Below are 22,170 nucleotides of genomic sequence, written 5' to 3'. Positions count from 1 at the left end.
AATAGTATGAAATATTTGATTGTATAGACAATAAATAATAATGACAGTTATGTGCTTTATAGCCTTTTTTATGCACATTATGTTCACACTACTACACACTACTTTCTTGAAAAGACATCAGTCCACTCATGTTCTTTACCAACACAGCCAGCGTCTGTATCTTCTCAAATTTTACTGAGCTGTCAGTCACATCCTCTGGAATGTACCCTCCTCTTCAGCCAGGAAGCAAATTAACCATATGTATTTGGTGTCCTAGCAAAAGCTATTCAACCACTTCACTTAATCTGTTTGAATGTATTTTTCCTCTTAGATCCTGCTGCTGATTACTGGCTACTCATTATACAAACTCCATTTGTCGCAGCTAGCTACATTAACAAGTCGTACAGTAGTTGAATCCGGGTCCTATCCCATAAACACTGCATTGAAGTGGAAATAGATTCTGAATACATCCTTGGAACTACTTTATTTATTTACTTGCTTTTTATTTAACTTACCTACACATTACTTGTGCTGCTAGCTTTACTCGACTTTGTTTGTGACTTAACAATTTACACCATTCACCCATACATTACAACCATATATTAACTGAAAGACAGGATGGTAAATGTTCTATTGTCCATGCTAAAGCCACTCAAATCCATCTAAGGTAGAACAGGCAAGTATTCTTCTCTTTAGATGGACAAATACCTCAAAAGTACTTTGCTTATTTAAACAAAACTTTCTTCCAGCTGGCATTATTCAGGATCTATCCTTCTCTTTAAGCCAATTGTTCTGCTTGGTTGTGGTTGTGGGTGTGTGTGTTTAAATGGCCTGTACTAACAGACTTGGACCAAGCAGTGTAGTACCTTCCATGTGCTTAAATTGAATCAATTTACTCATGTTTTTGATATAATATTGTTTGCCTAGTCTTATCCTAGTTAGCTTTATCGAAAGCTTTGAATTTTATTTTAATAATGCCTATTAGTTAATTACTAATTTGATCATAGTTAATTACTTTGAAATTATTTACAATAAAAAAAAAATCATCTAAGAAGGAATATTATCCCTTCAACAACAGAAACGTCCGAGTCTTCAATAGTGGCTGCCATAACTCCTCTTTGACCAGTCTGTCCACACCCAGATTTGCCCTAGGAGAGGAGGCAAATGGGTTTTCCCATTGGGCAAAACCAGTAAAATATAGCAAAAGTCTCATGTCATGCTGAAGTTTTCTCTTACTCTTATCCTACGATAGGAAGGTAATCAAGTGGGGAAAAAAAAACATCTTTCATGTGATGTACTGTATTTCTGTCTATCTGTGTTCTAGACCATCCAAAAGCTCTTCAACTGATCTAGTCCGAAGCCTAGTGACTCCAGAAGGGTGATAGAAGTGTATCCAAGTTTTTTTTTCTGCCTGATTATCTCTGACCGTAGCTTTGAGTATCTGATGATGTGTGACCTAGCCAATGCCCATCAGTGTTCTAGTTCTTATTGGGTGGAATAGTAAACTTTTTCAAACCTTCACTTTATATCTGAGAAGCTTAAAAATTTGTGCTGAAATGACACTATGAATAACAGTAAATAACACATTACTGGTCTCCAACCAGGGTTGTGTCGTCTTGCTTTTGAGACCATATCACAATGTTCTTCTGGATAGACTGGAAATATTGGGGTAAAGGGAACAGCTTGTTCCTGGTGACTGATATCAGATAATAGATTGTTTTCCTTATACATGTTGGCACTGGGTACAATTATAAATGTAGTCACTGTATTGGCTTACACTATGCTATATACACACACATGTATGCATCAGCCAAATCAAGACACCATCTTGCAGATACATGCATAGGATTTGCATAGTAAAAAATAAGGAGAAGGTAGGTGAGGGGAAAATTGGTAGAATATCCTGGCCCTTACAAACCTACAAGCAGTTAAGCAGTTAATTGGGGATCGAGTCCGAGAGTCCACAGCAAGCGACACTGGGGTGAGTCAAATATAATACTCAGTCACTGGTTGCATACACACCTGTAACACCTGTGTCTTATTGGTATCAGATCCACCAATATTAAGCGTTATTAAAGTGGAGTAGCAGCTTTAAAGATGTATGGATGTTTTGACACACATTTGTCTCTTAGCTTGGCCATCACTCAGGTTAAACCCCAGCTTTCACAATGCAAATATATTTCTGCTTTCTAGCTTTAAATGGTGATTGGTACACTCCTAGTAGACAGGTTATCTACAGTTAAGTGCTTTTTAAACTGTCTATTCTTTTTTTTTTTTGTAACACATCAGGTTATCTCTTAATAGAACATTTATTCTTGATGTTTTGAGCAACTGGGTCACGTAATTATTGTCCTTGTAAGAGAACTAAATAAATTATTGCAGCAGAAACCACAAGAATGATTTGGGTTATTTAATGCTTTAAGACAAATAATAACTAAACATATTTCTTGATTGTGAGTAAAAATGACAAAAGTACATTGTTACTGAATAACTGTAAGGCACTTGCTGAAATTTCTGAAAGAGACTTTAAAGGATGCACTTTAGTAGTCACACATTTGTTCTAGTGAAGCTTGAGCAAATGACATCTAGTGACCTTACTCAAAAACCATCCTCATTTGATGGACAGTTGGATGTTTTATAGTAAAAAGTATAAAAAATAGTAAAATGCTTACTTAGCATTTGGCACAAACTTCTGAAACTAAAGGGTCTTTTTTCTTCCAGAATTTTGCTTTGAGTGCTTGAGAACTGCAAACCAATAGAAATTATAGTATCTGGATGCTCGTAAAGCTTGGCATGATGACCAGAAGAAAGACCAGAAGGAAGAAAAACTTGTGGAATTATGAGTTTGAGGGGTTTTTTTTTCTTCCATTTACAAAGGCCACCACTAGGTCAGAAGAATGTGAGAATCGTTCTGGAGGTTTCTGTCCCCAGATGTGGCAGATGGGACATAATCTCAAACCAGTGTTAGCAGAAGTGGTCAAAATCAATCTCGAGAAAATAGATTTTGATTTGTGATGCTTTGGGGAAAACACTTGCCTGGAAGAACACAAACAAAACTGTGTCCAAAGACAATTTTCCATAAGAACAATACAGAACCCACATTAATGCCTGTTACATTATTAGTAATAATTACAGTAAGTTGTTAGCCAGCTAAATTGCTTTGAAAATAAATTCCCTTATTTGGCCTCAGTCAGTCCTGTAGCTGTGATGGTTCTTCTCTTTATTATTGAAAACATAGTCTTTTGATGAGGAGGGGTTATAAATCTATTTACATCAGTTGACATGCTCTACGCAATTGCATAATTGCAGTTATCCTGTAACTTTATGGCCGTGCCCGGAGTCTCTGTGATGTCCGTCTGGATGAGCTCGGAGATGCTTGTTGGGGTGTGCCTCCAGCATTCCCATTGAGCAGACCACACCCTGATGACCGGCAAACTCCAGGAACCCCAGGTAGTCCAGGGTGACCCCTCAGTCCGGGTCGGCCAACATGGCCTCTCTCACCCATTTGACCAGGTCGTCCATCGAATGCTCTGCCAGGTCGTCCACGCTGACCTGTAAATATGAGAGTTAAGATCTTACAATCTGCCTTATGAGAAGTGATTGATTTTTCTAAGCATTCTAACATACATGGTCCTTGAGAATGTTTGCAACAAAGTTCACTGCAAAACCGCGTCATAGTCATAATCATAGATTTGCAGCCAAAGGTTTACATACATGTAGGCTAAAGACGTTCATACTAACAGGTTTATTTCAGTTTTAGTGAAAGTGACGTGACATACGGCTAAGTATGGTGACCCATACTCAGAATCTGTTCTCTGCATTTAACCCATCCAAAGTGCACACACACAGCAGTGAACACACACACACACACTGTGCTAGTTCAGTTGTTTTCAGTTGTTTGTTTGTTTGTTTGTTTTTTTAAATCTGAGGAGAGAACACTCCTCCAAATAGCTGGTGATCACCTGCAAACTTCAGTTTGGCTTTTTCATGCTGGTACTGGAGTTAGGGTTCCTTTGTTCCTTTGGGACTCATTTGAACCTTTTAGGTCAAAGATTGTTCATCCGTGTCAAGATCATTTGTGTCTCTTTCTTGAACAACGCAGTGTCTTTGTGGTCCGAAGACTATATTTGCTTACAGTTGTTTGTAGGGATGCTAATGGTGCATTTTGTTGTATGGAAATTGCTCTTAAGGAGGAACTGGACTTTTCTCGCATGCAGTCTTGGCTGAGTTCCTTTGATTTACCCGTGGAATTAAGGCCGTTGTCACTAAATGTAGGCCCTTAAGTACAGCCGCTGGTCAGTAGGAAGAACATGGTGTAGGTCATTTTTGACCTACTGCATTATAGTGAATTAAAGCTGAAATAAATTGCTTATTGAACGATTGATTACATCTTGTATGGAAAAAAAAGTAGGACTTACCAAAAGAAAAGTATGATAACTTGAAATGTGTGGAGTTGTGAAAAACCAAAGATAATGTAAAACTTTGGCCTCATCCTTAGATGAGAAAAATGAAGAAGCTGATTCCTATGACAGGAGTGCATGAAATTACCTTTTTGTCCTTGGTCTCCAGTGTAACCAGTTAAACCATAGCCTTTTGGACCCATGTCTCCCTTCTCTCCTTGATCACCTGCATGGAAAAAAGTAGACTATTAAAACTACAGTACAAATGGTACAGTATACATGCATGGTTATTATTCACTGCAGAATAACTGAATAGATCATATATTCTAAATATACATAATTGCATTAGTGCTACAACAATCCACATAACTATATATTATCATTCGTTATGATATTTGATCATGTTTTCAGTTTAGCCTAAAGCCTTATCTAGCACCAAGTAAGCAAGTAAGCTTCTCTCATGACTCAGTTACAAAAAAACATGCAGGACCTCGGAGCTGCTGTATAGATAAAAAAAACAGCTAAATTCATTTAGTTTCTTTGCCTTTGCAAAGAATAAATGTCTCTCATTTATTATCATTGCATTGCATCCAATCTTCAAAATAACATAGTATAAATAGTATATGTGGTAATACTTCAGACATTGTAAAGAATCCTTTGAATGTATCCGTGCGAGCATCCATCTTTTTGATGTTTTTTTGGAATGGAGACCAACAGCTGGCTAAGCGTAGTACATTTACTCTGTCGACAGATGTTGGCTATCTGTACTTTATGAATAAGAATCATGCCTTACAGACTCTTTTTGAATCAATTTTTTTTCAATCAGCTGGTAGGTGTTTGAACACCCAATTGTTACTAGTTGTATTTTGAAGTTTTATTTTATATTACCTTTTCACCGAATGAATATGAACATTTTTAAATGCTTATTATGAGTATTTTGAAAACATACCTCGTGTCCCTTGTCTGCCCGGATCACCAAACTCGCCATAGAATCCTTGCTGCCCTACTTCTCCATCAACACCATCAGTGCCAGGATCACCCTAATAACAGGCCAACAGAAGTAACAGTTAATTCTATGTAAAGTCTATTACATCAATTCAAACAAATGTTTTTCAGTTTTAAGGTCCAGGGGATGTCTTAATAAATTCCTGCTGACTGTACTATAAATTTGCTTCATAATATTAACTTCTAACTTCTTCAGTCTTTCCTTTAAAGCACCTGAAGTCGTAAAACTATGAGTCGAAAAAAGCACCATAATTCTTTTTTTATAAGCCATGCAGAGTCAGTTTTATATCTTTTTACATGCATTGGAGGCTTGGTGAACTTTTAGTGAACATGTTTGATAATTCAGACTTTCCCCTTTAAGGGCAGATAGGGGATTCTCTATGATTATTTAACACATCAAATGCCTCTGTCTCTAACCACTGGGTCTTCATAGAGACTTGGAAATTTTGAGTGTCTTAACTCCAACCAGTGTTACAAGAACTGCAGCCTGTTCTCTTGTCGCACACACACTACATACACACACACACTACATACATACTCTAACAAGGGGATTCTGAGAAAGGTAATGTATGTTGCAAGTCCTGTCTTTGTTTCACATGGCAGAAAAATAAAGAAAATTTATAATGTCTAACGGGGCTGAAAGGCATGCGTTTTCACTTTGCGATGTCTAAATCAAACCACATCTAAAGTTTTTCCCCCAGACATTACCAATGCTAGGTTTACAGAGGTGTTTTTGTTTTTGTTGTTGTTGTTGTTTAATGTCATGCAGGATTGGCAGACTCACGGGTGGTCCAGGTGGTCCCCTTTGTCCTGCGGGACCAGGGGCACCCATGGGCACATCACCATACAGTGGACACACGGCGGCACATGTCCGCTTCACAGAGTTGGCAAATGTGGACATCTGTTCCAGCACCACACGCTTGCAGACCTCGATAACATGTTGGGCTGAGAGTGTTGGGCCCTGGGAGAGAAATTATTACCACATGCATTACTGGCTCAGACTTAACTCTGAAACAAATCAGCCAGCTAAGGGCAGCTTTGCCCTATGTTATACCAAAGCTTGGAAAGGATGTGGCTAACAATGTAATGAAGAAAAAATAGAGCCAACAACATTTTGCCAGGATCATTATAAATTTATAACCCATACTAAATGAAAACCTTGCCCCAAGCTACAGAAACACACTAATGAGAGAGTGTTTACTAGCTCTCTTGACACACAATGGTTAGCACACATCTTATACATGCAAAAACAAGTGGTAAAACGACGGTATCTTTAAAGATGCAGTGTTTTGTAACTGACTGACTGACAGGAGCACGATTTATGAAACTGGTTTATGAAATTGTTTTCGTTTGTCAGTCACAGACATACAAATCCTCTAAAACCCCTTCAACGTATGTCCACAAAAATAGCTTGTAGCTTGCATTAACTACAGAAAAAGCCTAACACTGGAAAGTTCTCCTGAGATTATAGTCTGGAATAAAAAGGGTTAATAAACACTTGAGTTGTTTATTTATATAAACAGGCAATAAAAGAGGTGTAGAGAGAAAGATTTGAACATCTAATACTCACCGGTGGTCCTGGAGTTCCCTGAAATCCCTCTAGCCCTGCGTCTCCTTGGACACCTTTGGTCCCCACGCCACCTTTACGGCCAGGATCTCCGGCAGGTCCACGCTTCCCCTGTCCTCCCTGTGGCCCTAGCTCACCTCTATCTCCTACCTTTAACATGTACAAATATTACTTTTTTTTTAAATAATAGAACAATTAATTTTACTCCACTAAATTTGGTTCATGAGAGCGCTGAGCCCTCGGCTCGTCTGTTTTTGCTACATTAAACACCAATAGCAGTAGTACATTACATTGACAGCTAGCAGGAAGTTCAGTAACACTTTCAATCATCCTGTGTTGCTTGGAAACATGCAATGCTCTATCCAGCTGTGGCTTCTATTGGGAGCTATCTTTGTTGTCAGAGTGAAATAAACAAAATTTCTGCCCATATTAGTTCAGAAATGTCAGTTACTTGATATAGATTGTACAGTTACTTTTTACACCTGGTCACTTCATGCCTTTTCTGTGATCAGATACTGTAGCTATCCGATGGTAAAAAGACCAGGTCTAAACGCCCTCCGAAACGTTTTCGAGACGGATATAAATTCGATCGTTCAAACCACTTTAGGAGGTGGTCTGGGACGCATTTCAGATGAAACTGGACAGGTGTAAATGAATGTGGTTGTTCAAGCCACATACGTCAGCGCTATACTCCTCCCAAACGGAAGTACGTCACTCGCAAGTGACTCACGAGTCGTGCATCGTGCCAGAAACCCCATATTACCCAGGAACTGAGGTAAAATATATTAGCATTTTAGGCGGGAGTAGAAAGATCGGATTGATATCCGATTCGCCAAGGCGCATTTATGTGGCCTAATGTAAATGGAACAGTTTTAACAAATCAGATAGCTATGGGATCAGAGAAAACACATGCAGTGACCAGGTGTAAAAAGGCCCTAAGATGTCTTGTTTAGAACGTGTGTATGAAAGTAGCATCACACTCACAATTGTGCTGTTATATTACATATCAGTCATGCGTATGTTCATTATAACAGCACTCCTGCTCATAGGATATGGCTTAAGTACAGTACATGCAAATTATCTGTGATAATCTTTTTTGACTCGGCAGTCAGTGTCAAAAAAGAAGTGGTGTGTGTGTGTGTATGAAACAATAGCAGTGAATTTGCTATATGTGCATGTTACTATTACATTCTGTTACACAGTGTTTCTTGACTGTAAATGTGTCAAATCTTGATTAAATTCTAATTGCCATGCTTTTTACATACTTCTGATAGGAAAAACGAACTGCTAGCTCCTAAAGACTGAAACCTTACCCTGCCTTTTGGTCCTTTTTGTCCTTTCTCCCCCTGCGTAAACAAGAAATGTTCACATGATCATTCTCACACTGTGTGCCTAGAAAAAAAAGAACATTTGTTTACAGAAAATGTAAGAAAAGGTGTATTACCTCTTGCCCTTTTACACCTTGAAATCCTGGAATACCAGTACTTCCCTGTAAAATACAGAAGTCGTAACAGCAAAAAAAAAAGACTCGCTGTAGTACTGTACTGTATGATCAAGATGGTGGATACATTTCACGGCAACCACCAGTGGTACTTTAGACAGGTTTTTTTTTAATATAACCAACACTGACAAGTTTAATTTTTGCTTGACATGCATCTTCATTTTTTTGTTTTTACACTGTAGCGTTCCAAATGTTTCATCTTCAAACTGTTTTTCCAATCCTTCCATAAGGCAGAAAATTTGTGGCGCCAGAGGCAGAATATGTCCAAATACTCGGGTTTGAAAAACCAACAGTTGTAGAGTTTCTTCTTAATGTTCATCTCTGTGTTTGTTATTAATTATTTGTCCATGTTTTAGTGTACTGCCACTTTTACTGTCCTTACGGCCTGAAGCTCCCTGCTCGTGCATGGGAAAATAAGCATTATTCAATTCATCACTAAGCAAAAACCAGCTGAAAGTTCTCATAATGCCGTTACAGCTTTGAGCTTTGAGCAACAGATGAAATTACTCCATCAGTTACCAATATGAAAAGCTTCAAATGAATAAATTCTGTCTGTATGTGAGAACTGATCTTTTCCAGTTTCTACAAAAATAGCTTAAAAATGACTTCTGAACTACATTTCTCTTTGTTCTCACCCTTTCAAGGACTTGGGTTAGAGAGAGTTTACATGCTGCTTCTGCTTTCCCTGTTCTTCACGGCATAACATTAGGATCATGATTAATCAGATTCACTGTTGATGTCCCAACAAACTTTATCTAAATGTTCCAGTTAAATAGCGAGACTACAATGATTCATGATAACACAAGAAGTCTTGGTTAGATAAATCATGTCAATATTTGTGCAGGGAAATTGTCAGTGTTTACAAATGGATTAAGCATCCTGCTTGAGCAGATTTCTTTTCCTCCTGAGGCAGATTATGCAAATCACCTGCGTTCACAGCTCCGAGAGGGCCAGATTTTTATTGAGTAAAGAGTCTGAGATCAGGTTTTTCAGTGGCTTGCCTTTAAGCACACGCACTTGCTTTCAAAAACTACAAAAAAAATTAAAGCAAATGTGGATGGAAGAAGGAAAATGCTGTCAAATGTAAAACAATAAACAAGTCAATTGGTTTGTGTAGCACTTTTAACTATTCAAATAGTCTCAAAGTAGTAACTAAGTGTAGAAACTGGAAAAAAAAATGTAAAGTTTAAAATAAATATCTAAAACCAGTTTAATGCAACGATCCACAGCTGAGAAGCTGGCAAGAATTAAAATATCTATAGAGACTAATATGCATCAGTCACTGCAAATTTTCACCCTCATTTATCTCTTAAGCTGATCACACACAAGAAAAATGGCCACAAAGTCAGAACTGCACGTAACCCAAACACACCCATACTATAGGCCAGGTCCATCCCATGGGTGAAAAATCTTTAGAAAACGCACTTAAGTCTGTAGTTATATCCCAGGTCCGAATATTGATTTCGTAACTTCGGGATAAAATCCTCACTAGGAGGATAAATCAGCTCTAAATATGTCTAATAAGAACAAAACGATTAAACACCATGGGGACTTCCAATGAATGAATTGTGAATTAAGTATAGAAAATGAGGTTAAATTGGAGTAGAGAACGGAGACTGGAATGAGAACAGAGGACTCAGTGTTTTTTAAGTCACAGACAGTTACTTGTGTGCCTTCTCTCATTGCCAGCTGGCTATGCATGGCTACATGGTGCACGTTGCAGGGCAGACATGACACCATTGTTTAAACATGTGGGGATTCCACACTGTTTGACAACCACAGCCATGTTCCTGTGCATATTCTGTGTTTCCTGAGATTTCAGAGAGTTGTTCTCTAACAACCTCATTCTTTTTGAAATAGCAATGACAAGCAGGATGTGTTTCAGTCTGTACAGGATCATCGCTGGCTAAAGTGGTCATTGACCTGCTGCTTGCCTCAGATTCTGGATTTGTATACAGTATGTTACACTAATGACCGATAATTTATTGAACAGGATAAATAAACAGCCAGTTCAAAAGAACTTTCTTGCCTGGCTTAAATCTTTTTTGACCGACCAAATGGGAGTTTGTTAACATAAATGAAGATTGTAAAGTCCACATCTAAAGCTGTGTAACAGTGTCCCACAAAGTGCTGCTTTAGGCCCTGTTTTATTCTTCTGTTATACCCAGCCCCTTGGGCATGTAATTCATAATGGTGACTTTCACTATATTTCTAGAAGAGATCATAAACCTAAGAAGCTTCTTTCTTCTAAATACTGACAAAAGATCAGGCTCACAAAGTAGTTTCTGCTGTAACATGACCTGTAGGTTATATTTTTTCTATAATAACCAGCTCATACACAGTGACTAGAATTCTAAACTGAATTTAACGACGTTAATTAAATCTTGAACAATCTGCTGCACAGCATGCTATATTCTATGCTAATGCATTTGATGTAAATGCATAACAAAAACCTGTTTTTGTTCAATGTCTGAAAAACTGGGTGATAAACCTAGGTTAACAGATTTCTATCCATGCTACCAGTAAGTGAACGTTACTTTGGGTATGTCAAAAGTCTTGATGTATTAGAAAGGGCCAAGAGATTAAGTATTTAAGTCATTAAAAAAAAAAAATCATACCTGTTTTTAGATATTTCCATGTACTGTATGTCATTACAGAAGAGATTATCCATGACCAGTGAAACGGCATATTGATATGTGATCTAACTCAGAAGCCTCTTGACTTGAATTTGTGGATTTTTCAAGCTAGCAGTATTAAAATGATGCTTTTTGATAGCAGAATTAACGCACATACCAGCTTGCCCCTTACTGTCATATGTTTTAATCTCCGTCCTCATTTTGGACCCTAGTGAGATTGTAGTTAAAGTGAGTTCATTACCTTTGGACCTGGTTTTCCAGGCAATCCTATATGTCCCTAGAAATAAAAAACCACATTTTAGGATGAGAAATACTTTCAGAGAGAATAGACATTTCACAGGACTCAGGAACATCTTTCCAAAACATTTACCGTTCTTCCTGGCGGCCCCATGAGTCCTGGTCTTCCTGGCTTTCCTGCTGAGCCTTTATATCCTTGCAGACCCTGGAGAATGTTACGTTTTTATAAATGTAGCAGAAGGTTGAGTTTATGTTCTCTGTTACAGAGCAGTTAAGAACGTGCAAGAACCGTTCAGGCGCTGTGTAACCTGATTGCGGATTTTAGTAAGCACTTACAGTACGTCCTTGAGGACCCATGTTCCCTGGAGGCCCCTGAGCGCCTTTGTCACCCTGTTTGAAGGAAACATCCCACCATATTTAATCTCCACATATAACACTGGTATATTAAAACAAGCATCCGTGAGGAACACGGACATTACCTTGTCGCCAGGTCTTCCGAATTTTCCCTCAGGCCCTTGTTCTCCTTGATAAGCCTGTGGGGAAACGATTTGAGATTACGATAAAAAGTACAAAAATGGAAGAAGTAGAATGAGCGATAACCTCACAGAACAATGACACAGTAACAGATCATACCTCGTTGCCAGAGTCTCCGTCCCTTCCAGGTAAACCTGGATCACCAACAATGCCCTGAAAAAGGCCCATCCTTTCCATTTACTCACATACATTTCCATTTATTTGTAGATAACTTGTGATGAATGTAGATTCTGGCTACCTTTATTCCCATGCCTCCAGCACTTCCCTTATGCCCTTGTATACCCTGGATAGAATGGATAATGAGAGGAAAATAAGCGCTGTAATAAATACACTTTAAACTCTAATACATTACTTTAACACAATCATGTAAGCAGAATATTTACAGGCTTTCCTTTTTCTCCAGGTTCTCCTCTTTCACCAGGATCTCCCACAACACCCTGTAGATAACAAATAGATAACCAACAACATTATAGTTCACGATCATTCAAGATAACAGAAAAAAAATCAACCTTGGAGCCATTAAGTATTCTATAGTTTGTCTCTGTGGGGAACCCTTGAAGCTTCTAGGGAAGACACTTTGGTGACAGGGTAGAATCCCTAGAACAAGTGGAAATTATAGCCCAAAAAAGTGCATAAGAAACTTAGGAGCTTATAGAGAATCAATCTTAGTCGTATATGTGTTTATTTAACAATAAAAATAATAGTTTTGTAATTAATTGTTATTGTCACAGAAGAGGCAAAAAGGGTTCCTAATAGGATTGTAGCAAAAAAGGTTTTGAATTTTACCTCATTCCACCTCATTTTATGCACAATTATTTCCCACCACTTGTAGTTGTTAATTTTTTATACAGTACATTGCCGTAGAGACGTCTCCATACTACTAGACTGGGTTTCTTTTTAATGGTTCTTTTTAAGTATGTAGGAGATGCAAACCATGTAATCTAAATTTTAGAAGGCATCCAAACCATCCATGATCTCATGACTGCTGTGTTTAAGCTGGTCTGCATTTAAACAAAATGGAATGCTTTCCATGAGATGCTTTAGTCATGCTTTTGGGGCACATTTGGACATGGTTTGTCATTGAGTAACTCTTTGTCCCTTTATGATTCCTGTCTCCATCACTTTTAAAAGCACATTTGTACCCCTGATGGCAATTCTTATTCTTTCTTAATAAATTTGCACAAGCAGATGCTAATCAACAAGCGTGTAATGCCCTTGTTCTTGCATTGTCAGCTACATTGATGCCCTTAATAAAATGTAACACATAAGAGCCATAGCTCAAGCCTATAACTACTTATAAGTCATAGCCAAAGGCTTAAACTTAGAAGAATTCCTCTGCACACTTAACTGCATACAGACTTAATTTCCCCAAGTAATGCATGCATGGGTGAACTCCGGTGGTTAGTTTTTGATTTAAAAGCGGACCAGGGGTCTTAAATGTCATTGTGGTAAATGATGGCACAGTGTGTGTTGATGCTTCCATCCCATTTGCATACCTGCAGGCCCTGTGGTCCTGGAGGTCCATCATTTCCAGAGGGACCTTCCTCTCCCTTTAGAGATGGACAAATGGAAAAAATGAGACTGACAATTGATACCTGTTTTTGTGATTAAAACCACAAAAGGTGCTAAAAAGTACCTTCACTCCCTGATATCCAGGAATTCCCTGGTACCCCTGATCTCCTACTGATCCCTGGAAGAGACAACGAGGAGCAAATGAGTCACGTATTATCCAGCAGCAATATGAACTGCTGTGAAACTTTTAAAATGGGCTAAAACAATGGGCTGGTCCAGCTTACTCTCTCTCCTGCCAGCCCCGTCTCTCCTCTCTCTCCAGGAGGCCCTCGCACTCCCTACAATTGTTAGTGGAACATAATAAAAAGATCACTGATAAAATGAATGATGCAATGCATTTATTTGCGCAGTACAGCCATATAAATCGTGTGACCTTTCTTAAGACATATCACTGCTATGCTTCTTACCTTGTGGCCTGTAGCGCCTGGTAAACCTTTGAAACCTTTAGGCCCTGTGTCACCCTGCAAGAGGAAGATTCATTAACATTGCTAATGTGTAGAAGAAGAAGAATGGCAAATGCCGTACACGTTATGCTAATACCTCAGGGCCACGGAGTCCTCGCATTCCCTTCTCTCCTTTGATCCCAGCATGGCCCTAAGGGAAACACATTCATTCCAGTTCAGCTTTCTCTGTGTGGAACTTTGTGCAGCAGAGCACATGCAGTGCACAGGTCAGAGCAGGAGGGACAAAAGTAAAGAAACATTTTTTTAAATGAAAGTTTTTCTTAAGAAACAATAAGAAGACAATACCTTAGGACCAGGTTCGCCTATGTTTCCATGCTCTCCAGTGTGTCCTCTTCGTCCCTACGTTAGAGAGCAAGGACATGGTTACAGATGGACGTGTTAAAACGGATGGTTCTTAAATCAGTTTTTAACTATACTTGTCTGAGATGTGTCGTAGCCGTAGGAAAATCCTTAATATATACGCATACCTGTGACTGCACTGCAATAATTAAATTCTGTAAACCTAATAGTTACCTAAAAGTTGTGTCCTTCAAAATCTCTTAACTTTAAACAGACGTGCTTCGCAACCGACAGATTTTTTTTAATAGTGAATATTATGAATAATAAATGATTTATTTACAGAACACTGGATTTTAGCTCATTTTGTTTTGGTTACCGTTTCATGCAAGCAATAAGCCACAAGCGATTGTCACGAGTAAAAGCATGCAAAGTTGCTGCAGTTCTTGCTTTGATCCAAACCGAACAGTGCATAAAATAACACATTGCTATACTCTTTGTGGTGGTTTAATGGGTTAAACATCTTAAACTCCTATAAAATACTGACCTTTAGTGCCGTTTCATGTTTAGATACAGAGGTTTATCCTAAGAGTGTATAAATCATACATGCATAGAACTAATTATTGAGTGTTTATCATGTTTCTGATGCTGACTGCATTCAGTTTTCATAAAAATTCTACGATAAAAACTAAGACCTCAATATTTACAGTATTGATTTTCAAGGTCCTGGATCCTTTCAACGCAGTGGGTTTATATTCCTGATGCCCTTTTCCCCCCCATGCGAATTTTACACTAGCTGTCACATATTTAACATGTAGGAGGTTGGCCTTCTGGCACATTACTGCTAAAACAAGCCTTACTTTTTGCATTGCACTAGCAAAGCCAGCTGTTTGGCTAATCACTTTGAGTTATAAACAAGCACTTATTCACTTAGCGCCTATTGTCTAAACAACTTCATTTGAAAGCAGTTCATTAGCACAAGCTGAGTCTGGTCTGTAGACACAGGTGTCAAAGAATTAATGGAAAGAGGTGGTAGGAGCAGGCAGAAGAATTTGTCTGGTGCATCTAAGACCACCCAATGCAGTGGATAATCCAGTGCATCTTTTCAGGGCAGGAAATATTGTGCTGTCTCCAGCACAGCAACAGTTGCCTGCCTGCAAAACACTCGGTCAGAATTCATTTTCACCTTCTACAGTGTTTAAGGATATTCAGTCCTGTTAAGGATGAAGTCTCTTATGGCATGGTCATGTAGTTTCTTTTTCTCTTTTCCAGCTCACCGCTGAGAACTGGATGAAGATCAAAGACATAAATTAGCCAAAAGTCTGGAGTGGAAAGAACGGCCCAAGGAAAAAGCACCAGCCAAATGTATACAAACTAAATGGATCCTGATGCATTGTGCCTTGTCCTCTAATTAAGCTGATGCTGAAACCCTGCCCTTTGTATTTGCTGCCTACTCTCTGGCTTCACTCGGTCTGAGCCTTCTGTCACTGACCTGTGCGTTTACTCCATGTTTATTTATCCCCTTCGTGTTAAACACTTAGCCGGTTAGAACAACAAACTCTTTCTCCTTTAATCCTTGAATATACCGTTAAATATAATTGTAGTATTTCAGACAGGGAAAAGTTGGATACCAGTCTACTCAGTCTCTTCCCACTACAGCTCATATTCTTTGCTTTGTGGTCATATTCTTTTTTCCTACTGTATGAACTCAAGGCTCATGGACTCCTGTACCATACACCAGTGTGAAGGTTGAAGGAGCATGCAGAAGGACAAGTTTTCTCACCATGGTGATTTTATATAGAATGCACATTTAATTAGAAGTGTGTGAGCCAGAGACTCAGCTTGTAGTGGTGCTTTATGTAATCATAATAAAGACCGATTACTGCTTTAAATGCCAGCTGTACATGACCGTGCTAAGATCGAGGCAAGCCGCAATATTTACCATCTTGAAGCAAGGCCTATTCCTAGCTCTGTTTCCATCATGTCTTCACTCAGCAATACTTTCACTGCCATTTTCCACAACTTCACTCTTCGTCCATGCCAAGTCCACTCCTACTTTCTCTCTTCCTTCGTCTTCCACCTTCCTTCTCTTCTTTCATTTATACTCCACCCCCGAGCTCATGACTCGGCATGTTTGTTCCCCAGTGAGTCCCTAATGAGCGTCTATCAGAAGCTTTGTAAGCTAAAGGCTACAGTTAAGTGCCGCTGAGTTTGGCACATAGAGCTCAGGGTTTGTTTGTTTGTTTGTTTTTTTTATTGGCCTACAATTCATACCCAGTTTCCCACTCGCCCTGGTTCTCCAGTCTCTCCTGGCAGACCTCTGTGACCCTGCGCATTGACAGAAAGGCACAGAGATCAGCATAATACAAGCACATAGCATCAGGGAAAAGGCTGGATGAAAATATGGCTACCTTAGGACCAGAAATTCCCTGTGGACCTGGCTGTCCATGGAGGCATTTACATGTGGCTTTGCCTCTTCTCGCACTGAGGCCAATTTCTGCATGTCCTCCACACTATAGAAAGCAAGGGGAAAGTGAATAGTAGTAAATAGTAAGCAAATATACACAGAGACCGCTACACACACCACAAGGTGACTCACCACACTCGAGAGCTCACAACAGCCTTCGGAATAGGCCTGGTCAGCATCACAGGAAACGCGCATCCTCTGCAGGTCCACCTGTATAATCATCATAGGGAATATTAGAATGATTGATTCCTGAATTCTTCAATCATACGCATAGCTTTAAGCTTCTCCGACCAGCATAAATGTCTCTAGAACTAAACAGGGTAAAATTACTAACGCACAAGCCGTAACATAAGGCCTATATTTTTATCCATCCAATATATATAAAAATATTCTGTAGCAGTACAGTGCGATCTGTAATGTAACTTCTTCAGTGGTAATATCTCTGAGATATATATTTCAACAATATGGCTATTTTTTTAGTTTTTAATTCATCTACACTTGTATGTGTAATTCAGATATTTATTTAGATGATTCATTGTTCACAGTTAACAAAGGTGTTGGTTGTGAGATGCACATCAGGAATGGAAATGAAGAACTTGAGCAGAGATTGTGTAATTGTCAGAGTTCACAGATCATGCTGGAGTTTTTCCCCTACTGTTTGACTGTGTTTCAGATGGCAGAGTGGTAGGGTTCATATTTGTTTAAAAAGAACCACTCATTCGGGTATATAAATCAGTATAAATATGCATATTTGAAACATTTTCACTGCATTACTCCTCCTTTTCGTGTATACCGATCATTTGTGATGAGGTGATTTTCAAATTATTTAATTATTTCCCCTTTTTTCGTCACCCATGATACCGAGCCCACCAAAGTTCACATGCTTTGAAAATGATTCAGAAAATGACGTAATCTGTTGTGAAGCTGAATTAACATTCCTGAGAGTTACTCACAGAGACGGGGCGATCGCCGGCAGTTCTCTTGACGATGGAGGTGTAGCCGCGGAGGATGACTGGTCTCGGCTCATCCAGCAGTTCGGCGCTCACTTCTTCACAGTCCACCAGTAGCTTTGCCTGGTCTCCTTTCACACTGAGCGCCAGTTTGTGCCACTCACCGTCAAACAAATTCTCCACACCGTGAAAGGTGCGCAACATCTGTATGTTGCTGGGGCTGCTGTAGAAGTAGTCCAGCGTTCTAGAGTCACCATTAAAACGCAGCCCTACCAGGTCCCGGCCCTCGGGGTCGCTAACCTGCCAAAGGTTCCAGGATGCCTTTGCCTCGTCCTTGGTTATCTTGAAAGTGGCTATGACAGAGTAGTCAGTAGGCAGACCATTTGGGTAAACGTCGCTGGATGAATAGGAGGTTGGCCGAAATGTTGGGCGTTAGAGAGATATAAATAAGAGACAGTGTGTGTGAAAGATTAGCAGAGTTGGTAATGTGGGAGAGATTATGACATTGAATAAATACATGAAATGCATGTGCAAGACAATCCAATTTACAATCCAATTGATTACAAGTGTCGACACGCAACAGGCAACCACTTTACTAAATCCCCCAAAACTCAACGCTTTGTATCTGTATAGTTTCTGCATGTTCTTTGGTTGATCTTGAATCGTGTTAATTTAGACCACATGCCCACTTTTCTTCCTCTATTGTCTTTTATAGCTCATCTTGTTTTTCTGTTATATCTTCTGTGGCTTTTTTGGTTTGTTTTTAAGCAGAGTCAGTTTGTTGAAATTAGTAGTTAATGTTTCTGAGAACAATGAGGCCATTTCACAATCCACATTAGTGCAAAGCTTCTCTTTAGAAGGCCCCCACCTAGAAGTCTCTGTTTTCCTTGATGCTGTTCACCACATTTAGCCTGAACACTTGGTCAATGATTTTGCACTAACGTGCACTTCTCCATATGTAAACATGATTTGGTTGTCAAGCTGGAGAAGTTCACTGAGGACAGCTTGCTTGGCCCACACACAACTAGGAAAGACCCAACACATGGAGAAACTACTGCAGTCCCTTGGAAGCACAGAACTAAAACCCACTGTAGCTTTCTGTGGTCCCAGCAGCATGTTATATTGTACTTAAGCTTGTGAAGCTCTCTGTTTTTTTCACTGGCTGTAAATAAAGAAAATATATAGCAGTTTGATCCATATAATCAAATCCTTTTGTGTGTTGTCTCAGTAATCCAACTCGACAGTAAATTCTGATCGGAAACGGTTAGCACTTATCAAATCTGATGGGCAGAAGGAAACGAGAGCTATTGTTTGGAGGAGGGAAAGATTGCACTTGGTGGAAAATCAGGACCAATGGAAAACTCATGAAAGTTTAAGAAGAAAAAAAAAAATACCATTCCTTCTGAACACCACATGTCGCAGGGGACTAAACACTTCTCATGTGTCTAAGTATAACGTTGTCTCAATTTAAACCTTGGCAAAATCTCAGGGTTGGCATGGACTAGCTTTTGCACCACCTGTGCACGATCTGTGTATAACTTGGCTCTTCCTCAGAGTCAATTAACCCCTAAATGTCCAGGCTTATTTTTCAGTAATCCATTTTAAAGCGAATTATCCAGTAAGTACTATGGATTATTTCCTAGTGAATCTTGTTTACATTTAATTTTAGATGAATTTTTAATACAGTACCTCAGGCTCTTCCTGAGATGCAGGGAGGGGTTTACACGGTACGCTACTGACTCTGGCTCCGAGCCTTTCACCTGCCTCACCCCTCTGCTCTCAACCAAGCCAAACTCTTCCAGCAGGTCATAACCTAGAAAACCAAATAGTGATGCTGAGAGTAAAATCAAACCAAATATATACATTGGAATTTTTCACTTTTATCGATTGGCAATAGTCATTCCGTTGTGGTTTAGAAATGTTAGCAAAACATTGCTATTTGCTGGACAGATCAAATGCGAATGGAAATCACGGAACTTTCCTCGACTTGCTTTCTTCCTAATGAGTAATGTTCTAAAAGACTGGCAAAGAAAGTCTCCTCTCAATCATTTTGTAATTCTTAAAATGTCTTTAATGGGATATAATGAGCACATTAGTTCAGGCATGAATTAGTCGTGCCCAGGCACTTTAACTGCAATTACAATAACAGCCAGCAACATGAAACGGCATCCAGGAGCCGAATACTGGTAATGTACTCAAAGGAAACAAACATTTCACTGCTATATTATTCAGTACGTAATCACTTTTAAATGTAAAGATCATGACAGGAAAAATAAAAGCTGATCTGTTTTCTAGCTTGAGTAGAAAGCATGTGAGTGCAGAAACATCGAACATGTTCATGGAATACTGCAATGAGCCAAATGATGGTACACAATACACGCTGCTACAGAGAGTAAGCAATACAGGGTCTGTACGGGAGGTCTGGTTGGTCTGGTGTGGCTCTATACTGCACCCTACAGGTGCAAGTGCAGCGCATCAAACACCTAAATGCACCTAGGGTTAGTGACCCCAGACTCTGTGTGATGTGTCCGAGTTTACACTAACTGACCGTCTGGAATTCTAGTTACAGTCATTCGAATGAACAGTTTTTGTACCTACTTGGTAAATCCTGACATTTAGTGAAGCCCAAGAAAGCCAACAGAACACTGAGAACCAGCATTTTATTTAAAGCTGGCATGGTGAAACTTCTGACCCTCAGCTGCTAATTGTACCTGCAGGAGAAAGTGAGAGCAAGAAAAGGACTGTGACAATAATGTGAACTATTCTTTGTGGAGTAACAAAAAAATGTTACAGAAAAGAACCAATTGGTTGTTTTATTATATAGATTATATATATATATAAATGTATAATTGTATAATCATCAATTGTATTACAGCCTCGGTTTAAGTCAGGTCAGTTTAAGAAAACTTTGCTATTCAACTGCATTTCACATTCAGCTAAAAAATTTCAATTGTGTTCGACCTGAAATAAAACGATCACATACAATTCAAATAATTATGCACAGGCCTTAACGTGTAACACCATTCATCATGTTTCTGGAAGTTATTGTTATTAAATGAAATCAAGTAGACAGTAAAAAAAAAAAGTTTTACATACTAAAACTTACTAAACATGTCTACTGATTTAATTAAAAAATATATATATATATATATATATATATATATTTAATAAATTTTTTTTTTTTTTTTTTTTTTAAATTAAATCCATGTTGGCATTTTATTTTCTTCAGTTGGGCAACACTTTGAAAAATATACTAGTAGATATAATAATAATATATAATAATAATATATAGTGTATATATAATAATAGTAGATAATATTGTTTTTTTTTTTTTCCTGGGTATGCAGAAGTTACTAATATTAACATGGCTATCAACTAGAATGAATACGTCCACTATGTCAAGTGTTTTTACAGCTTATTATGAACATTTACTAACTCGTGGGGACCTCAGGTACAGGACCTCAGTAGAATTTATTTATTTTTTAAATAGCCCGTAAAGACCATTTTGCAAAATAAAAACCATCTTGCTGATTTGTAGCATTTTTTTTTTAAGTCATAATAATTAGCTGTGATTTTATTAAAATGATACCAGATGAATGTAATTGACTTACATATTCCTTTAGAGAGTGGTGTATGGTGCTGAGGGAAGCCGGTTCTTCACCAGGTTCCTGCAGTATAGTCAGCTTTAAAGTGCCATCTCTAGGCCGAGCACTGCTTTAAGCTTGAAGTGCGTTCACAGCAGCTTGCTCTCCAGCGTGATCCTGGCGCTCCACTCCACCCTAGGTCCTGATGGCTCTTGTATGCTCCTGAAGCCCACTGCACATAGGCAACCTGGTCAGAGTTGAGAATTACTCTGAGTAAATAACCCCTGTGCCACAAAACTCTTGAGACGAGCTGGAGAGATCCACCGCTGGGCACAGCCTAGAGTTACTTCTACTCCCAACACACCTGATTTGCTGTACCAGTTAAAATAATGTTAAACGGATCAAAGGAGTGTGTTAGATCTTGGGAACAGTGCATTACGTCTATTCCAATCCTAAACTCTTTTACAACATAGCAGCTATCAGGTGTAATGTAGGTATCGTTAAAAATAAGTACTTGTACCATAATACAGTAGTTTGTGTAGTATCTACTAGTCAAGCTTAAAGCCAGCAGCCTATTCAGGATGGGAGTTGTTCTTAGGGGCTGCTGATAGAAAGATGAAGAATGTCACGGATAGGCTTGACTCGAGCTCTGCAAACATTCCATCAAAAAGGAACAGAAATGTGCTTCACAGAAGTGGACTGAGAACTAGATCTTGTAAATCAAAACGGAAAACGAACTGTGTGTAGAGTATAATATCAATCTATACTTTAATTCAGTTAAACAAAGTGAACTGGCCATAAAAATGGACCTCTCCGTATTCAGTGTGTTACAATCATCCAACAGGACGCTGTAGACCGTGTGTGTGTGTGTGTGTGATGGTAGAATTGAAGCATATTGTGCAAAATGATTGGGAGGTTGGGTTGTGACAAAAACATACACACACACATTCACACCCCCAACAAATATCACTAACAATCTGATATTCTTGGTTCTCATT

General features: G+C 38.8%; 1 protein-coding gene across 1 annotated transcript; it reads right to left on the bottom strand.

Annotated features, from left to right (window-relative positions):
- Window positions 1-2,523: 2,523 nt before the first annotated feature.
- zmp:0000000760 (collagen alpha-1(IX) chain) lies at window positions 2,524-20,265 on the bottom strand. The gene is made up of 27 exons (XM_060871487.1): window positions 20,187-20,265; window positions 20,003-20,041; window positions 19,278-19,401; window positions 17,592-17,985; window positions 16,771-16,848; window positions 16,583-16,684; window positions 16,446-16,499; window positions 14,181-14,234; window positions 13,972-14,025; window positions 13,839-13,892; window positions 13,656-13,709; window positions 13,496-13,549; window positions 13,356-13,409; window positions 12,243-12,296; window positions 12,098-12,142; window positions 11,959-12,012; window positions 11,805-11,858; window positions 11,662-11,715; window positions 11,459-11,530; window positions 11,330-11,365; window positions 8,396-8,440; window positions 8,265-8,297; window positions 6,955-7,101; window positions 6,169-6,345; window positions 5,329-5,419; window positions 4,528-4,605; window positions 2,524-3,531 (listed from the first exon to the last, which is right to left on the bottom strand). The coding sequence occupies exons 1-27, from the start codon at window positions 20,263-20,265 to the stop codon at window positions 3,302-3,304; spliced, it is 2,364 nt and encodes a 787-aa protein (XP_060727470.1). The 3' UTR covers window positions 2,524-3,301.
- Between the last annotated feature and the right edge of the window lie 1,905 nt (window positions 20,266-22,170).

This window comes from Tachysurus vachellii, chromosome 6 (assembly GCF_030014155.1).
Source record: "Tachysurus vachellii isolate PV-2020 chromosome 6, HZAU_Pvac_v1, whole genome shotgun sequence".
Taxonomy (NCBI): Eukaryota; Metazoa; Chordata; class Actinopteri; order Siluriformes; family Bagridae; genus Tachysurus; species Tachysurus vachellii.
The sequence above is the reverse complement of the archived record's forward strand: the minus strand, read 5'-3'. Positions and strand labels throughout refer to the sequence as shown.